This window comes from Phaenicophaeus curvirostris, chromosome 17 (genome assembly GCF_032191515.1).
Source record: "Phaenicophaeus curvirostris isolate KB17595 chromosome 17, BPBGC_Pcur_1.0, whole genome shotgun sequence".
NCBI classification, from domain to species: Eukaryota; Metazoa; Chordata; class Aves; order Cuculiformes; family Cuculidae; genus Phaenicophaeus; species Phaenicophaeus curvirostris.
The window spans coordinates 8,409,348-8,427,499 of NC_091408.1; the positions used below are offsets into that span (position 1 = coordinate 8,409,348).

At 59.4% G+C, this 18,152-nt stretch overlaps 1 protein-coding gene across 1 annotated transcript; it reads right to left on the minus strand.

The window, feature by feature from the left end:
* Positions 1–6,714: 6,714 nt before the first annotated feature.
* LOC138727963 (carbonic anhydrase 15-like) lies at positions 6,715–13,979 on the minus strand. The gene is made up of 8 exons (XM_069870871.1): positions 13,840–13,979; positions 12,189–12,224; positions 9,582–9,752; positions 9,215–9,375; positions 8,404–8,496; positions 8,010–8,076; positions 7,651–7,817; positions 6,715–6,964 (listed from the first exon to the last, which is right to left on the minus strand). Exons 1-8 carry the CDS (start codon positions 13,907–13,909, stop codon positions 6,746–6,748), a joined length of 984 nt encoding a protein of 327 aa, XP_069726972.1. The 5' UTR covers positions 13,910–13,979; the 3' UTR covers positions 6,715–6,745.
* Positions 13,980–18,152: the final 4,173 nt, after the last annotated feature.

Here is an 18,152-nt window from a genome sequence, read left to right on the forward strand (position 1 = left end):
CAACAGAGTGGTCTCTGCCTCAGTGTGGGGGCGGCTCTCGGCTGCTGCATGCACACACGCGCACACACACGTACACACTTACAAAAGTGCACACATAAACAATTGCATGCATGCAGTTGTACAACCCTGTGCAGCTACAGACTACGAGAAGTCTGGCTGGAAAGCTGCCTGGAGGAGAAGGACCTGGGAGTGTTGGTTGACAGCGACAGAACATGAGCCAGCAGTGGCCCAGGTGGTCAAGAAGGCCAATGGCATCTTGGCTTGGATCAGAAACGGCGTGACCAGCAGGTCCAGGGAGGTTCTTCTCCCTCTGTACTCGGCACTGGTGAGACCGCTCCTCGAATCCTGTGTTCAGTTCTGGGCCCCTCACCACAAGAAGGATGTTGAGGCTCTGGAGCGAGTCCAGAGAAGAGCAACAAAGCTGGTGGAGGGGCTGGAGAACAGGCCTGATGAGGAGCGGCTGAGAGAGCTGGGGGTGTTTAGCCTGGAGAAGAGGAGGCTGAGGGGAGACCTCATTGCTCTCTCCAACTACCTGAGAGGAGGTTGTGGAGAGGAGGGAGCTGGGCTCTTCTCCCAAGTGACAGGGGACAGGACAAGAGGGAATGGCCTCAAGCTCCACCAGGGGAGGTTCAGGCTGAACATTAGGAAAAAATGTTTCCTGGAAAGGGTCATTGGGCACTGGCAGAGGCTGCCCAGGGAGGTGGTTGAGTCACCTTCCCTAGAGGTGTTTAAGGGACGGGTGGATGAGGTGCTGAGGGGCATGGTTTAGTGATTGATGGGAATAGTTGGACTCAATGATCCAGTGGACCCTTTCCAATCTAGTGATCCTGTGATTCTGTGATCCTGTATATCTATGGACACACACACATGCACAATTGCATGCACACGTATGCACACCCACCCACCCCCACAGAGATCCCCGTGCATCCAGCCCACTGGCTGGGCACCACTGGCCCCCCACACGGGATTCAGGGCCAGGGCTGACTCCTACTGCTTGGCTGTGGCCTTATCTCCCTGTGCCACTGCCGCAGGGGGACCAGTTCAGGGCCTCCTGCTGCCACCCCCCTGCCAGGTCACCCCAAATCCTCTCTCATTAACTGAATTAAAATAATCAGTCTCTGCCTGCCACCAGGCAGCTCCTTAGCTGGGCTTGTCTGTCAGTCTGACCTGCCATGAGATGCATGGGGCAGCCTCCAGATTCCCACAATAAGGGGTAGGTTTCCCTAAATCTGGGAAATAAAATATAGGTTATGAATTAATAAAATGTGGATTATAAATTATAAAATATAGATTATGAGTTATAAAATACTACAAAACAGCTCTCAGCCAGCCCCAGGTAAAAACCCCAGTTAGGGAGAGCCACGGAGCCCTAGATCAAGGTTTATTGGCCTGCAATTGAAAGGGAATTAAAATAAATAAATACTGGAGGCTGCTGCGGTCAAAAACACAGCCTGAGCATTCAAACCCACTTGCAAAGATGAACACATTTGCATAGCTGTGTCAAAACAGCAACCGCTGCGGCACACAGCTGGCAGGAAGGCACTGGGAGGGGCGCTGGACCCCTGGCTGGAGGGTTATTTAGATGGTCATTAATTCCTAGCCACAGCCTAGACAGAGATAAACAGCCCCCAAGATAAATGCCCAGGCTTGTAAACAGGTTGTAAACAAACTGAACTAACACAAAAATAAACACCTTTCAGCCACTTCAAAATATTTATCATCTCAAGTTTAGCGTGATAATAAAATAGAACTCCCAGTAGAGCTTCAGCCCTGGTCTGGGGACCAAGCAAACCCTTGTTATCTGTTCATATTTGGTGTAAACAGCTGTGTCTCCTATGCAGATGTGATGATGAAGGGGTTTTATCACAGGATTGATACTGTCCATCCAGAGAAATACAGCCAATATGTTTCAGCCCTTGTTAGAACTCCCAATATGGGATTTTTTTAGCTTAATGTTAAGAAATTTCTAGGCAGGGAACATTGGTGGGTGGGTGGCAGCAAGGCGGTGTCAGTGGTGGCTGATGGGTGCGATGGAGGCGGCTGCCGCAGTCCTCAACAAGCCCTTGGGAGAGAAAGGAAGGGTTTGACTCAACCAGTTAGGGAGGACTTTTAGACAAATTTGGTTTTCTTCCCCTCCACAGCCTTCTGGGGTGAGCAGTGGCAGGGCTTTTGCAGCCATCACAGGGGCAACTGGCAGTGAATGCTGCATCACAGAACGGGTTGGGTTGGAAGGGACCTTCAAAGTTCACACAGTCCAACTCCCATGCCCTGGGCAGCGACATCCGTCACAGGATCAGCTTGCTCAAAGCCCTTTCCAACCTGACCTTGGTTGCACCCAAGAGGGTCCTACCTGACCTTGATTGCACCCAAGAGGGTCCTACCTGACCTTGATTGCACCCAAGAGGGTCCAACCTGCTGTGTGCACCCAGGGCTGGATCCTGCACTGCAGCCAGCGCCACCCTCACTCTAGGCAAGCTCTGCCAGCCCAACCCATGGCTGAGCCCCAGCCCTTTCCCTTCTTCTGCAGCCACGGCAGGGAAGAACGTTGGGTTTAAGCATCCCTGCCATGAGCTGGGCACTTTTGGCGGGACACCGCGGGCTGGTTGTGGGCAGAGAGGTGTCGACATGCATGGTGACCCCCGAGCCGAGCCAGCATCCTCCCTGGGCAGCTGTGTCGACCGCAGCCCTGCTGCGCGGGAACAGTCTTTGCTAAAATTACCGCCTGGCCGAAAACAAGAGCCCGCTTTGGCCAAACACCAGCTGGGAGCCAGGAATAGCTCCGGCACGCGCCACTTCCCCAGCACAAACTTTCCTGCACGTGGCACCCAGAGCATTGCTGACCAGCTGTGCCACAGGCAGCGCGGGAAAAGCTATTGTTCAGCCCCATTTCAACAACGGCTCTTGAGTGGGAAAGGGCTCCAGGTCCTTCTTCCCACGCAGCCGGGACAGCCCGGTGTTCCCAGTGATGTCTGCACCCAGGGTTCCTGCCAGGCTGGGAGAGCTGGTGTTGTTCAGCCTGGAGAAGAGAAGGCTCCGGGGTGACCTCAGAGCAGCTTCCAGTGCTGAAAGGGGCTCCAGGAAAGCTGGGGAAGGGCTCTGCATCAGGGATTGCAGGGATGGGATGAGGGGGAATGGTTTTGAGCTAAAAGAGGGAAGATTGAGATGAGATTTTAGCAAGAAATGTTTTCACTGTGAGGATGGGGAGGCCCTGGCACAGGTCACCCAGGGAAGCTGTGGCTGCCCCATCCCTGGAGGTGTTCAATGCCAGGTTGGATGGGGCTTGGAGCCCCTGATCCAGCGGCAGCTGTCCCTGCCTGTGGCAGGAGGTGGAACTGGATGAGCTTTAAGATCTCTTTAGGGGCTAGAGAACAAGAGGAGCTGCTGAGGGAGCTGGGGGTGTTTAGCCTGGAGAAGAGGAGGCTGAGGGGAGACCTCATTGCTCTCTACAACTACCTGAGAGGAGGTTGTGGAGAGGAGGGAGCTGGGCTCTTCTCCCAAGTGACAGGGGACAGGACGAGAGGGAATGGCCTCAAGCTCCACCAGGGGAGGTTTAGGCTGGACATCAAGAAAAAATGTTTCCTGGAAAGGGTCATTGGTCCCTGGCAGAGGCTGCCCAGGGAGGTGGTTGATTCACCTTCCCTGGAGGTGTTTAAAAGACGGTTGGATGAGGTGCTGAGGGACATGGGTTAGTGATTGATGGGAATGGTCGGTCCTTTCCAACTGGTGATTCTGTGGTTCTATGATTTCCAACCCAAACTGTTTCATGATTGTACGACACTGGCCTGGGGGACAGGGGGGGATTTGGGGCAGGAGAAGTGGTGGTGGCAGGACAACATGACATGGGGGACATGGGTGATGTGGCATGTGGGACAGGGGTGACAGTGGCAAGGGACACACAGGCATGGGGGGCAGTGGTGGCAGTGACAGGGGTGACAGCAGTAAGAGTGGCAGAGGGAATGCAGATGACAGTGGCACAGGGGACAGGAATGACAGTTATGGAAGTACAGGGGTGACAGGACTGAGGTAGCAGTGGGGGGGGGGGGTGGTGACAGACCAGGAGTGACAGTGGCCGGAGGACAGGGATGACAGTGGGTGGGAGAGGGTTGATAGTGGCAGTGGACAGGGGATACAGTGGCAGGGGTGACAAAACAGGGGTGGCAGTGGTGGGAGGACAGGAGTGGCTGCAGCAGGGCTGACAGGGGTGGCAGGAATAGGGTGACAAGGACAGGGTGAAAGCAGCAAGGGGATAGGGATACAGTAGCTGGGGTGACAAGACAGGGGTGGCAGTGGTGGGGGGACAGGTGATACAGTGGCAGGGGTGACAAGACAGATGTGACAGTAGTGAGGTGACAAAGATCGGAGTGACAGTAGCAGGGGTGACAGAACAGGGGTGGCAGTGGGGGGACAGGGGTGACAGAACCAGTGTGATAGTGGCAGGAGACAGGGGTTACAGCGGCAAGGGTGACAAGACAGGGGTGGCAGTCGCAGGGGACAGGACAGGAGTGGCTGTGGCAGGGGTGATAGTGGTGGGGTGACAAGGACGGGGGTGATAGTGGCAGGGGAACAGGACAGGGGTGGCAATGTGGGTGACAAGGACAGGACAATAGTGGCAGGGGGACAGGACTGGGGTGGCAATGGCAGGGGGACAAGAATGGTGTGGCAGGGTGGCAGTTTAGGGTGACAGTGGTGGGGTGAGAAAGACAGGGTGGTAGTGGCAGGTTGACAGGACAGGGGTGGCAGCAGGGGTGATGAGGACAGGGTAACAGTGATGGGATGACAGGGACAGGGTAGATCTGGCAGGACAGGAGAGGGTGGCTGTGCAGGTGGCAAGGACAGGGTGGTAGTGGTGGGACAGGACAGGGTGGCCTTGTGGGGACAGAAGAGGGTGGCAGCAGAGGTGAAAAGGACAGGGTGGCAGTGGGGGTGAGAAGGACAGTGCAGCAGTGGAGATGACAAGGACAGGGTGGCAGTGGAGGTGACAAGACAGGGTGGCCTTGGGGGGACAGGAGAGGGTGGCAGTGGGAGTGACAAGGACAGATAGCAGTAGAGGTGACAAGGACAGGGGCAGTGGGGGGGACAAGGACAGGGTGGCAGCAGGGGTGATGAGGACAGGGTAACAGTGATGGGATGACAGGGACAGGGTAGATCTGGCAGGTAGATCTGGCAGGGTGGCCTTGTGGGGACAGGACAGGGTGGCAGCAGAGGTGACAAGGACAGGGCAGCAGTGGAGATGACAAGGACAGGAGCAGTGGAGGTGACAAGGACAGGGTGGCCTTGGGGGTACAGGGCAGGGTGGCAGCAGAGGTGACAAGGACAGGGGCAGTGGAGGGGACAAGGACAGGGTGGCCTTGGCGGGACAGGACAGGGTGGCAGTGGAGGTGACTAAGACAGGGGCAGTGGGGGGGACAAGGACAGGGTGGCAGTGGAGGTGACAAGGACAGGGGCAGTGGGGGGGACAAGGCCAGGGTGGCAGCATCCAGACAGGACGGGGGGCGGTGGGGGTGACAGGGACACGGCGGCAGCGCAGGTGACAAGGGCAGGGCCAGTGGCGGGGCTCGCGCGCCCCCTGGCGGCCATGTTGCCGCCCCGGCCCGTGCCGTGCGCAGCGCCCCCGCGCGGCCGCGAGGCGAGGGCACGCGGGGCCTCTGGGCCGGGCGGGCTCGATCCCTCTCTGAGGAGAGGCGGCTGCTCCGAGCCCCCAGCCTGAGCTCGGGGAGGGGGTTCCAGAGCCCCAGAGCCCTCAGCAGCGGCGCCTCCGGGGCTGCAGCCGCGTCCCCGTCCCCTGGAGATGCCTCGTCCCTGCCCGGGGGCTCCAGCGGGAGCTCAAATCTTGCACCAGGAGGGTCCTCGGCCCAAATCCTGCGCCCCACAGCCCCCCCTTGGGCTCGGGGGGTCGGAGTCCCGCGCTGGCAGCAGTTTCCAACCCCCCCTGAAAAGAGGAAAACCTCAAGCCACCCCACTCTGCTCCCAGATAACAACTCGTGCTCTGACGTCCGTAATACAAGAGGCGAAGGGAACATGCCTGGAGCTTCAGCACATTAATTATGAACCGTTCGCCCAGGCCCTGGCTCTGCCCCTGCCTTGCTGGGCAGCACAGGAGCAGTGCTGGTGGCTGTAACTATTTCTGCCGCGGTGAAATGAGCTCCGTGGAAAGAGCCAGCGGTTCTCTGGGCCCTGTCCAGGGCGCCGAAGGGAATCGTGTCCCCAGCGACAGCTCTGTCCCACCCTCAGCCAGCCCCGACTGCGGGGAAAGCACCAGGGCAACGTCCCAATATCTGCAAGCACAGGGACTGAGGGGACCCTGAGCCTCATACAGGCTCAGGAGTTGCCCCGGGGATTTATTTCACAAGGACGAGAGAGGGAGTCTCATAGCCACCTGCACCTCCATGGGCATTGCCGGCATCCCTCGCACCCCTGTGCCAAGCACCCTGTCCCAGCAACACCAAAGAGACACAGAACCAAAGAGGCAGCAACTCCCAGCAACCAACGAGGACCTCGGCTTTATTCCAGACCCTCCAGCATCTCCTCCTGGTGGTTCCCACTGCCTGGCTGCAGGGGCACGACAGGGAGGCTCCAGGCTTGCAGAGATCCAGGTTTGCGAAATCTTCATCCAGCCAAGGTCTAAACATGCCTTTTCCACTTTTTTTTTTTTCTCCCATTAACCCATGAACCAGATGTGTGGCCTCCCTGTTCCCATTGCAGCAGGGAGATGCTTGTGCAAAGACCGGTGCCAAGCTGGAGCAGACTATGGGGTGACTGAGTAGGGGCCAAGCAGGGCTAGCAGGAGCAGTGGGGAGACAAGCTGGCAGTGTCCCCGGTGTGGGGACCCGCCGTTGGCTGTTGCTGCCCTGGAGGCGAAGACCTTGCGGCTGCGGAGGGGCTGTGGTGGGCGGAAGTTGTTGGTCATTTTTAGGAGGACGGGGCCGACGGCTGGGAAGTGGAGGGTGCCGACGAACGCCTGCAGCTGCACAGGGGGAGAGGCAGGGCTGGGCAGCTGCTTCGCTGGGCATCTCGAGCCCCCAGCTGCTCACCTCGAGCCCCCAGCTGCTCACAAGACTCCTTTCCAAATGGCGCCACAGCTGGTGGCACAGGACCCATGTATGGCCCTGCACCTCCCTCCCACCTCCTCACCTCACCATGCATGGCCCTGCCCTCCCACCATCCCTCACCACTCTCCTGAAACCAGACCTGGAGGGTAAGGACACGAGCTGGGACCTTGCATAGATCGGCTCTTAGGAGCTAATCGTGTTTCATCACCTCAGCTGAGCACTTAAAGAGCAGCTGGCCCATGACACCCTCAAGGAAATACGTCTACTATGATGCTTGGGCAGCAGAGGAGAACTCGCTTCACTCCTTCCATCTCTCCATCCACCCACCCTCCTTGAAGCCTTCTCTGAGCTCCAAAGTGTTTGCTCCCATTTCATGTCCTGATTACCAGGGGTGGGTGGGAGAGCCCTACAGATGGGATTTCTCCTTGCTGGCAGGTGGCCACAGCTCTGTTACTTAACCATCATAAAATTAAGTAATTGCCAGTCGTGTTGTTATAGAGGTGACTTTCCTTGTGCTCTTGCTCAGGGGTCAGGAAAGGCAAGGAGAGGGGTCACCTGCAGCCTTTGGGGCACCAGAGCGTGGGGCTGTGCGTGCCAGTACCTGCTCCCGGCCGATCTCCACCGGCTCCTCAAAAATGGTCCAGACAACAACCTCGCTGCAGTCGGGGGTGGTGAGGGAGCCCTGGTAGCGGTAGTACCCAGAGAGCCGGCTGGCACCTGGCAGCAGGGTGCTCAGGCGGAAGGTGGAGGCCAAATCCACAGAGTCCCCTGTAAGACGAGATGCGGGCGCTCAGCCTGCCCCATGCTGGGAGCACGGTGGGGACAGCGGGGCTGTCTCCATCAGTTTCCCTACAGCCAGATGGCCCCATGGACTGGCAGGTCTCCCCCTCCCCAGACCAGCCAGGGCACAAAGGAGGGTCTCTCCCCTCTCACACCTGCCCCAACAAGGAGGCGACTCACCAGCATGGGAGACATTCCTCAGCCCTGCCACGATGGTGTTGTAGTTGGTGTTAGGGGTTTCAGAGACCTGCAGAGGGGTGAGTAAGCAGCTAGGGTAGGGCAGAGCCAGGTCATCACTGAGCATCCATGGGCAGATCCATCCCCGGCTTCACGGCACCACAGACCAGCAGTGAGGATGGGGGAGCTCTCAGCTGGCACCCCCTTGCACAAACCAGCTGGGGGGTTCGTGGCACCTTTCACTACTGAGGTTCCCCAGCACCTCCTGGCCCTGACCCAGCCTTCCTGCACCTTCTTGCTCCCTGGGGCAGCCGTACGATGCTCTCCCAGCTGCACCCCAAGCAGCCTGTTCCCTGGGGTCCCTTGCTGCCAGAAGCACAAGCCCCTGTAGACTCACCTGGAAGAAGAAGCCGAGAACTGCCAGCCCATTGGGATGCCCCTTGGCCTCTGCCAGCGTCCGGTACTTGACGTTGATGTGGACGATGTGCAGCTGGGGAAAGCAAAGAGGCACTAAATGTGGGCAACTGCAGTCATGTGGACAGCAGACTCTTAGCCCACAGGTCTCCTCAGCCAGCCTGGGGCAGCTGGACTCTGAGACAACCATCCACTAACCAGAAAAGCCCTCCCACTCCCATGGGTGCTTCCACAGGGCAGCTGCTCTGAGGATCAAAGCACCCCAATGAAGCGAGCATCATTTGAAGCGGTTGGGAAAAGGAGGCCAGTGATCCCAGGGTGCGCACCAGCCACAAGACATAAATTTTGTTCTCCTCTGGCAGATAATTAATATTTTAGAGGCACGGAGCCTCTTTCACCCAGAAAGATCCTGACGCACTTGGCACAGCGCGCTCCCACACACTCTTGCTTGCATTCACTGCCTCAGTGTGTGGTCCCAGAGGGGTGTAGAGCCTCCAAACCCCACTGAGCACCTCCAACAAGGCATCTTGGCCCACGCACAGTAACGAAAAAACCCGAGTCTCATTTTAGCTGATTTTTAACCACTCACCCAGGTGCTCTGTGCGGCCACTGCCCATTTCCCATCATCAGCACCAGGCTGTGGTGATGGGGATCGTGCCCAAACCTGCTGGTACAGCATCGCTGAGCCCAGTCATGCTGCTTGGCAGCTGTGAGGCACACCAGCAACGCACATTCCCATCACACCAAGGACTCGGGCCACCCGGAGAGTGCGATGGGTGCTTTTTGTTGCCTACCTCCATCGGGAGCTGGTGCCCGTCGAGGGTGTGCTCAGAGCCGTTCCCAGCTGGGCTGCCCCAGTGGAAGTGGAGCTGCAGGGCACGGTATGTGCCAGGGAGGCCCCCGCCGCTGATGGTGATGTGCTCAGAGGCCACCTCGCTCGCCAGGCTCAGCATCACTGCAAGGGCAGCGGGACGGAGTAAGTATGGGGTTAGCCCTGCTGTACCTGGGATTGTCCTCCCGGGGCTTCATCCCAGCACTAACACCAACCCATGAGGCACGAGCTGCCCTGGGATCCTCGCACTCGAGGGCAGAGAGTGCCTGGGACCAGCAGCAGCGCCCGAGAAGCTGGGGCAGGGGAGGGTGTCCGGCCACAGTACGCACCTGTGTGCCCATCATTTGTCAGCTTCCACTTGCCCGGAGGAGCCTGGTCATAGCCCTCGAAGAGGATGTCCCCAAGGCCACCATCCCGCTGCAGCCGACGCCTGTCGATGTTCACCGGGGACTGCCTGTTGCCCCCGCACGTGGCTTTCAGCTCCTTCCAGTGGCTGGGCCCTGCAGAGGACGAGCAATGGGCAACCACTGAGCCCCAGGCTGGAACACGGGGCCAAGGGGCACTGGTTCCTCACTCAGCTCTGCATCTACACACCACGAGAGCTGCCCTCCTGCTTGGCCAGCCTTACTCCCTATTGATGAGCAGGGTCTTATCATAGAATCATAGAATCACCAGGTTGGAAAGGACCCACTGGATCATCAAGTCCAACCATTCCTATCAATCACTAAACCGTGTCCCTCAGCACCTCATCCACCCGTCCCTTAAACACCTCCAGGGAAGGTGACCCAACCACCTCCTTGGGCAGCCTCTCCCAGTGCCCAATGACCCTTTCCATGAAAATTTTTTTCCTGATGTCCAGCCTGAACCTCCCCTGGTGGAGCTTGAGGCCATTGCCTCTCATCCATAATTCAGCAGGACTTCCTCGTGGGGCCGGGGCTATATTTAGCCCAGCAGCAGTGTCTGTCCCTTTGCACTGGTGCTGGTGAAGGCTTCTCTCCCAACCTTCCCTACAGGGCTGCGCCGGCCACCAGCCCCACAGGTCCCCTGGGCAGGGACTCGCTCACTCAGAGGGAGCAACCTACCCCATCCAGTGCCTGGAAGGGAGGGACAGACAGGAGCCATGGAGAAGTGGGGACAGAGGACTAAAGCCCGTTCACAGAACACGCGGTTTGAGTTTTACCACAATTTAGCCTACCCTCGCTGGTTTTACCCAGTTGCGGTAGGTCACAGCGCATCCTGACCATGCAACTCATCCTGGGTAAATCCCACGTGGCGTCCAGCGAGACCACATGATGCCTCTCAGCAGCTCCTGGGCTGGGAGGTCACCGTGACAGGAGTTGGGCGAGGACGTGGCTGCTGACAGGACCTGTTGCAAACCCACAGTGCTGCCTGGGGACCATGAGCAGAGGTCCCCATGGCTGCCACCGCAGCTAGACCACACCTTGTATGCGCGGTTCACTGTCCCCATTGCACCACCATAATCTCTTCTTGCAATGCTCATTGCAGTCCACAGCTGGGGGATGTAGCTGGCTGCCCTGCTGCTCACTGCTGCAGGGTTGTGGCCAGGACACCCCACTCCATCGCCTGGTGGCCCCAGGGCAACCCAAGCTCTGCCTGGCATCTCCAGCCCTGACCACCCCAGGCTCCCCTAGATCCAGGGGAGCTCAGGTCATCCCTCCCAAGGGCACCACATTATGTCTGGGCAGCCTTTGGCTGACCCACACCCCATTACCACCCATACCCCCTATAACAAGGGTCTGGGGGGTTGCTCCCTCAGCAGTGCCCCATCACCCAGCTCTTGCCTTTACCTACCTTCCTTTTGTGCGGACAGAACCCCAGAGACGCACTCACCTCCACCTCCTGCCCCTCGGGCTCAGCCGTCTCTCCTTCCCTTCTCCTCTCTTTACTCCAGGCAGCTTTTTGAAACCCCAGGAGGTGCTGCGTGGCCGTGCCGCTGCCCTGCTGGCTCCCCAGCACGGTGCTACCAGATGGCCCCACAAATTACCTGCTGCTTTCATTAAGAGACCATTCCCTGCGGCCCCGCTACGGGCACACGACCGGCTCCGAGCTGCCCAAGCTGCTTCCTACCGGCCCCGCTTCCCTGCCGAAACCTGCCGAGGAGGTTCAACTGCCGGTGATGCCGAGCGTTGGTCCGGCAGGGATACGCAGAAGCCAGCAATTCATACTTTCTGGCCACAGGCACATGCACCTAAGAGCTATAAAACAGTTGGGCCATAACGGCTGATTAAATGCTCGTTGATCCTTAATTAACCTTTTACAAGCTATTTGCGTGCTCCAAGACAAGGCGCCCCCAGCCATGGTTCCCTTCCCCACAGCGGGCAGGCGGCAAACAGAGCTAACCTTCCTCGTGCCGGGAACCCGAGTACTGCAGCCCCTTCTATGCCTGCGCCTTGGGGTGTTCGTTAGCAGCATAGTTTAAGTCTGGGATTTAATTTGCTTGAGGTGAAAGAGGGGAGGCTGGTGGCACCTGGGAGCACGCAGAGTAGGCTGGAAGCCAGGGCTGAGCCTCTCCAAGGATCTCCAGTCTCTACAGCAGCACACCTGAAAGTGAAGCTCCATCTTCCATTTTTCACGGAAAGGGTCATTGAGCACTGGAACAGGCTGCAGGGAGGTGGTTGATTCACCTTCCCTGGAGGTGTTTAAAGGACGAGTGGATGAGGTGCTGAGGGACATGGTTTAGTGATTGATGGGAATGGTTGGACTCGATGATCCAGTGGGTCCTTTTCCAACCTAGTGATTCTGTGATTCTATGATCTTGGTGTGACATGGATGAATTTGCCCTTCTCCAAGCCGTGATCCCCACTGCAGCCTCTCTGACGCTGCCCAGCTGCCCTCAGCCAGGCACCGTGGGGAAAGTTGGGGTCTGAGCCCCGCACGGCCCCGACACCCCGTGTCCCACATACGGCCCCACTCACCGCACTCAGGGTCCTGCGAGTCGTAACACCACTGTCCTGCGGGAGAAAGGAGAGCTCAGGGCAAGAGATGGAGACGGGACCCGCTCCCCAGGCAGCCCCGATGGCAAGAGCCCTCTCATCGCAGCCAGTGGTTCCACCAGCGCTCATGCTCATGCCAGTTATTCTCGGCACTGGTGTTTTCACACATTCGCACCCTCCCTGCCTCCCCCGGCTGCTCCGCAGGGAAACCTCCCTCAGCATTGCTCCATTCCAAGGCGGCCAAACCTCGCTTCTCGCAGGGCTCTCTCCCGGTGAGCCACAGCAGCTCGGCTGCTCCCCCTCTCCCTGCCCCAGCTCTGGGTAGGAGGAGGCGAGGAGGGGCTGCTGCAGCCTTCTCGCGGTGCTTTCCCCACGGGTGGGCAGCAGCAGAAGGTGTTTGCTGGGGGCTGCGGCAGGCAGGGAGGCAGCGGGCAGGCCTGCACCTATAGAGCAGGAGGACGGCTCGTCCCATCATTCAGAGCCACCTCAGCCCTAGCTGCTGAACTCCCACCAGCTCTGCTGCCTGTGCTCACGGCCACTACAGGCACCACGCGCTTGATGCCATGTGCCAGGGCAGCAAACACAGGGATGGTGAAGAGATGCCGAAGGGATGCCAAGCAGATACTCAGGAAGCCAGAGCTCAGCTCCTGCTGTCTGCGTATCCACCTGGGGCCACCAGCTCTGCAATGGGAGCCGGGGAGCGCGCCTCTTCCCTCCTCAGCTCCCCATCCTGCTTCTGACAGGAGGCACGGATCTGGTGCCCGGAGCTAGCCGGCACAAGTGCTCCTTGCTGAAGGGCCATGCTAGCAAGCCGGCTGCAGGCAAGCCGAGCCAAGCCACGCTCTCGTGCCAGCCGTGGCTACTTGGACAGCCAGGATGGAGGCATCCTGCCTGCTTCCACCTGTGCTGCTTGTGGCCCCAGCCTGCAGCACTGCATCCAGAGCCTTGCTACAGTGGTACAGGAGACACCAGCCCCAGCTGGAATTGGGGCAGCACAGGACTCGGAGGGTCCTCAGGGCAGGGATCTCAGGCTTTCCTCCCTGACCAAGCTCCTGGAAGACCCTTGGATCTGCACACACCAGCCCTCACCTGACTGAGCATCCTCCAGCAGGAGCCAGAGCAATGCTCGCTGCCACCAGCCTGACCGGAGAACAGGTGAGCACCCCAGCGCCTCCACCCCGGGAGAGCAGCGTCGCTTTGCTCAGGGCTCTCATCCTTGTTGGAGTTTCCCAGTGGTGCAGGTCTGTAAGGCAGCTGGGCTGAAGCCCAAGACACAAACGCCAACCCACCTTGAGGGGACCCCAGCCTGGACGCCTTCTGCTGTGACAGACACCCTTGGGTGGGCTGAGACCTCCTGGATCGCTGTGGCACAGTAGGGACATCCTCCAGGAGGAAGGAAGGCCACGTGAGAGCAGGAGACAGCTCCCAGACCAGCTCAGGACCTGTCCCCAGCACCCCAGCCCTGCATCCATTCCCTCAGCACGTGGGAAAGGGAAGGGAATAAACAAGGCTGGCACAGGTACAGCCCAGCCCTGCACCCTGCCACCCCCCTTCTCTTCCCACCACGGGGACCCCCATCCCCTCCGGCCACCCGGGACGCAAGGGAGAAGGGCAGGCGGGCAGCGCATCTCACCTCCTGCGGCTGCTCGCACGACGACGAGAGGCAAAGTCAGAAAAGTTATGGGCAGCCAGTGCATCCCCATGCCAGGGGCTGGGCTGGGCGGCAGCGGGCAGGCAGCCGCGATACCTCGTCCTCCTCCGCAGTGCGCCCGGGCAGGCAGAGCTGCCAGCGCCCAGGCAGCCCGGAGAAATCCTCCGCTCCAGCCTGTGCACTGCTGTTAAATATTCATCACAAGGCTGAGTTTTTAACTCCTCGGCTGCTAGGAGGGAGCCTGGAGTGGTGGGGGGGGGAAGCAGCCCGGCCCCCAGCCAGTTCTTCTGCACGGTGCCAGGGCCCTGCCTGGGATGCCAGCCCAAGGGCAGGCAGCAGGGACAAGGCACGGGGCTGGCAGAGCCTGGAGATGCTGCACACCCTCCCTGCTGAGGGATGAGGGGGGGCCTCTGGGTAGCATCCTGCTCGGCACCCCCAAAGCAGGGGGTTGGCAGCACCCCTGCTGCGCTCCATCCTGCACCCTGCACGGTGCCACGGGGCTAGAGATGGGCTTGGGGGGGGCAGTTGGCAAACAGAAGTGGCTGGGAGCACCAGCCTCCCCACTCGTTGGGGTACACACTGTGCTGCAGCCCCCCCCCCCCCATTTTAGCAGCCCTCCCGCCAGCCTCCCCCAGGCTGATGAGCAGCAGCTCCCATCAGAGACCTGATGTGGGGCAGGCAGAGCTATGGGGACGCAGGGCTAAATCCAGTTTGTTCCCACAACTAGGGGCACACAGCCCCTCCCCAGGCAAAGGCCGGTGGCTGCCCATGGCACCTCGACACGGAGGTGGCCTCTGCTGCTGCGCTATGGGGCACCCTCAGCCCCTGAGCTCACCAAGGAGCCAGACGCTTCTGAGGCAGGATTTGGCCCTTTCTCCCCTCGCTGGCATGGGGCCACATCGTGCCTTTTAGGGGATCAGAACCTCAGCCACACAGCACCAGCCAGCCAGGGTGGGGGGAGCAGCACTGGGGCACGAGCCTCAGCACCCACCTGGGCAGCACAGGAGCCTGGCGCGGGCAGCCTGTGCCAGGGCACACACCAGCACAGCTCTTCAGCTCTGGGCCCCTCACCACAAGAAGGGTGTTGAGGCTCTGGAGCGAGTCCAGAGAAGAGCAACAAAGCTGGTGAAGGGGCTGGAGAACAGGCCTTATGAGGAGCAGCTGAGAGAGCTGGGGGTGTTTAGCCTGGAGAAGAGGAGGCTGAGGGGAGACCTCATTGCTCTCTACAACTACCTGAAAGGAGGTTGTGGAGAGGAGGGAGCTGGGCTCTTCTCCCAAGTGACAGGGGACAGGACGAGAGGGAATGGCCTCAAGCTCCACCAGGGGAGGTTTAGGCTGGACATTAGGAAAAAAATGTTCCCTGGAAAGGGTCATTGGGCACTGGCAGAGGCTGCAGGGAGGTGGTTGAGTCACCTTCCCTGGAGGTGTTTAAGGGACAGGTGGACAAGATGCTGAGGGGCATGGTTTAGTGTTTGATGGGAATGGTTGGACTTGATGATCCAGTGGGTCTTTTCCATCCTGGTGATTCTGTGATTCAACACAGAGGCAGTGCACACCATACCCTTGGCCTCCCATTGGGGCAGATCCCATAAGAGTCAGTATCTCCCCAGCAGAGCTTTGCTCCTGCAGCGGGCTGGTATGAAGAGGCATGAATATACAGGAGGGTGGCAGTGGCATGTTCTCCCAAAATCCCCCTGCCCTTTCAGGCAGCAGAAGAAAAAGAGGCCATGGGGCCCATCCCGCAGCTCCTCGCGCCGGCACTCAGCCCTGGCCAGGAGTTCTGCCGAAGCTCTGCCAGGATGAGCCAACCTGGCAGCAGCACGAGGGCAGCGGGAAGGAGCCTCCTGCTGCCAGCTTGGCCGGCGATGGGCTCCGGCAGAGCCACTTGGCTGCCGTGTGCTACGAGGGGACAACAGACGAACTAGGGCTCATCTCGATGGGAGCTCTTCGGGGCACCTTCATCCCCTTCACTGCAGGTGCCTGGGCAGTGCTGAGCCGCACGTTTGGGTGGTGGCGTGGGGCACAGAGGAAGGTGGGGCAGCAGGGCTCCCCTGAGCTGCTCTGGATCTGCGCCACGGCTGACACTTGGCCCCTGCTCCGGGGATGAGGTAGTTCGCAGAGGGCTGCGATCGTCCCTCTGGAACAAGCCGCAAAGGCGGGCAGGCAAGGCGGAGGGTCTCACTGGGTCTGCACCTGCCACCGGGTGCTGCTGGGAAGGACAGGAGCTGCTCCAGCACCTGGCAGAGACCGAGACCTCCTGGGGAGACATGAGCCCTCCAAGCGGCACAAGCACCTCTGCCACTTGCTCGCAGCGGGAAAGCCCATAGATCCAGGCCATGGAGGGAAAGCCCAGACTCTCAGGGCTTGGGAGCCAATGGGACCCACCATCCCAGGGCTATGGCCCCCACAGGACACTCTCTTAGGTTTTCAGGCTTCTCCAGTGGTGGTTTTTGGCAAAGAGGGTAGGAACGGAGGCATCACCACAGAGGATGCGTGGCTGGGAGCACAAACAGCACCTTGCCACAGCACATGATGTGGCACACAGCAGGGAACGAGTCTCTTGTCCCACAAAAGAGCCCTGCTGGGCTCAGCATAACCCCTCCAAGGTGCAAGGAAGCCAAGGGGGCACACCAAGCCACGTGGAATGACAGTGGCAGCAGCAAGGCTCTGTCCTGTACCCCACTCCCACCCATCCCCATCTGCCCCGCTCCCCGGGGCGCACCACGAGCTGCTGGCATCAGCACCAGGCAGGAGCAACCTCCAGTTTCTATAGGAACCAGATCAAACCTTGAAAGAGCTGCTCTGTACTTGCCCGTCTCTTGCTGCCGCGGTGGTGGTGGTGGTGAGCTTGCAGCCGATCCTGCAGCTCTGCGCCGTCCTTGGAGGGAGAGACCACGTCTATCGTCCTCCTGCCACGGAACCAGGAGGTGGGTGATGTCTCTGCAGACAGGCGCATGCACAGCACCAAGGGCAAGAGCCACGATAGGGGGAAAAGTGCTGCTGAAAAATAAAAATAGTTTCTTAAGCTGCAGCCATCGATCGGTTGTGGGCACAGTTCCACCTTCCTGGGAACCCCCACCATGTGCATCATCAGCAAGCACTGCACCAGCACACAGTGGAGCTGCCAAGAATGGCTCCCGGAGGTAAATCCTTTGCTGGCAGCTGGGAGCCTGGCCCAGGGACCTGGGCTGATGGGGACAGTGGCAAGACAAGGACTTGAGCCACCAGAGCGTGGTTCACATCATCCAGGGACAGATGCGCATAGGGTTGTGGGCATCCAGTGTAGAGAGTGCAGTGCAGAGGTGAAGTTCACAGGGAATAACCACTTCAGCCACTTCTGATTTTCCATTAAAATCATTGATCTCCCTAATAAGCTGTTGCTAGCCCAGGGAGAAAGCCGGGAGCGGGGCAGGGAGTGCAGGCGGCACCGGCACAAAGGAGGCACTGTGGCCAGCAGATGTGCTCTGGCCACACGCTGCTGCACAGCCCCTTCATTCATCCCGCTCTGCCGCCACCACTGGGGTCAGCGACACCTCCCCCCAACTAGCAGGACCGCCTGGCACCCCTGGGGTCACTGCCAGCGCATGGCCTCTACGCACACAGCCCGCATGCCAGATGCTGGTGTTCTCCCAGCATCGAGCACCCCGGATGCACCACGCTGAGCACAGCAGCTAATTGCCCTCCTGGGAAAATGCACTTTAAGCTGCTAAGAGCCAATAGCAGAAGGCGGCCTAGCACTGGCTCTGCTACAGCATCCAAGCATCAATACTACAGAGATGCTTGTCCCCCCCGCCCCGAGACTGGCAGCAAAGGAAGAGCTGCATCCCGTCACCCTCAGCTGAATCAGCATCTCCGGCCCCGAGCGGAGATGAAGCTCTGGGGGCTGCACTGGTTCAGGTCCAGCAGTGACGGAGGTGGCTGTGGCAGCAGCTGCCCTCGGCAGGTGCAGGAAAGGGAGAGAAGAGCCCTGCGGGGCACCCGTGGTGACGATGACACTGCGCACTGGATGGCTTTCAGCAATGAATGCATCCTGTGGCCACAAGCAGCGCACAGGGACAGCCCAGCAACGCTGCAGGGACTTGTTCTCAGCACCCACAGCAAACACTGAGCCCAACAGCTCCTAAGGACTCAGTGAATGATTCTGGGACCTCAGCTACCAGCCCTGGAGCGCTGAGGCCAGGTCCAGATGGTGCAATAAGGAGCTGCCGCTCTTTCCCTGCACCCAAACTAGCCCCTCTTGTGGCAGGCTGGCCGATTTTTAATTCTTTATTTCCTCCAGGTAAAGTGGCTTTGAC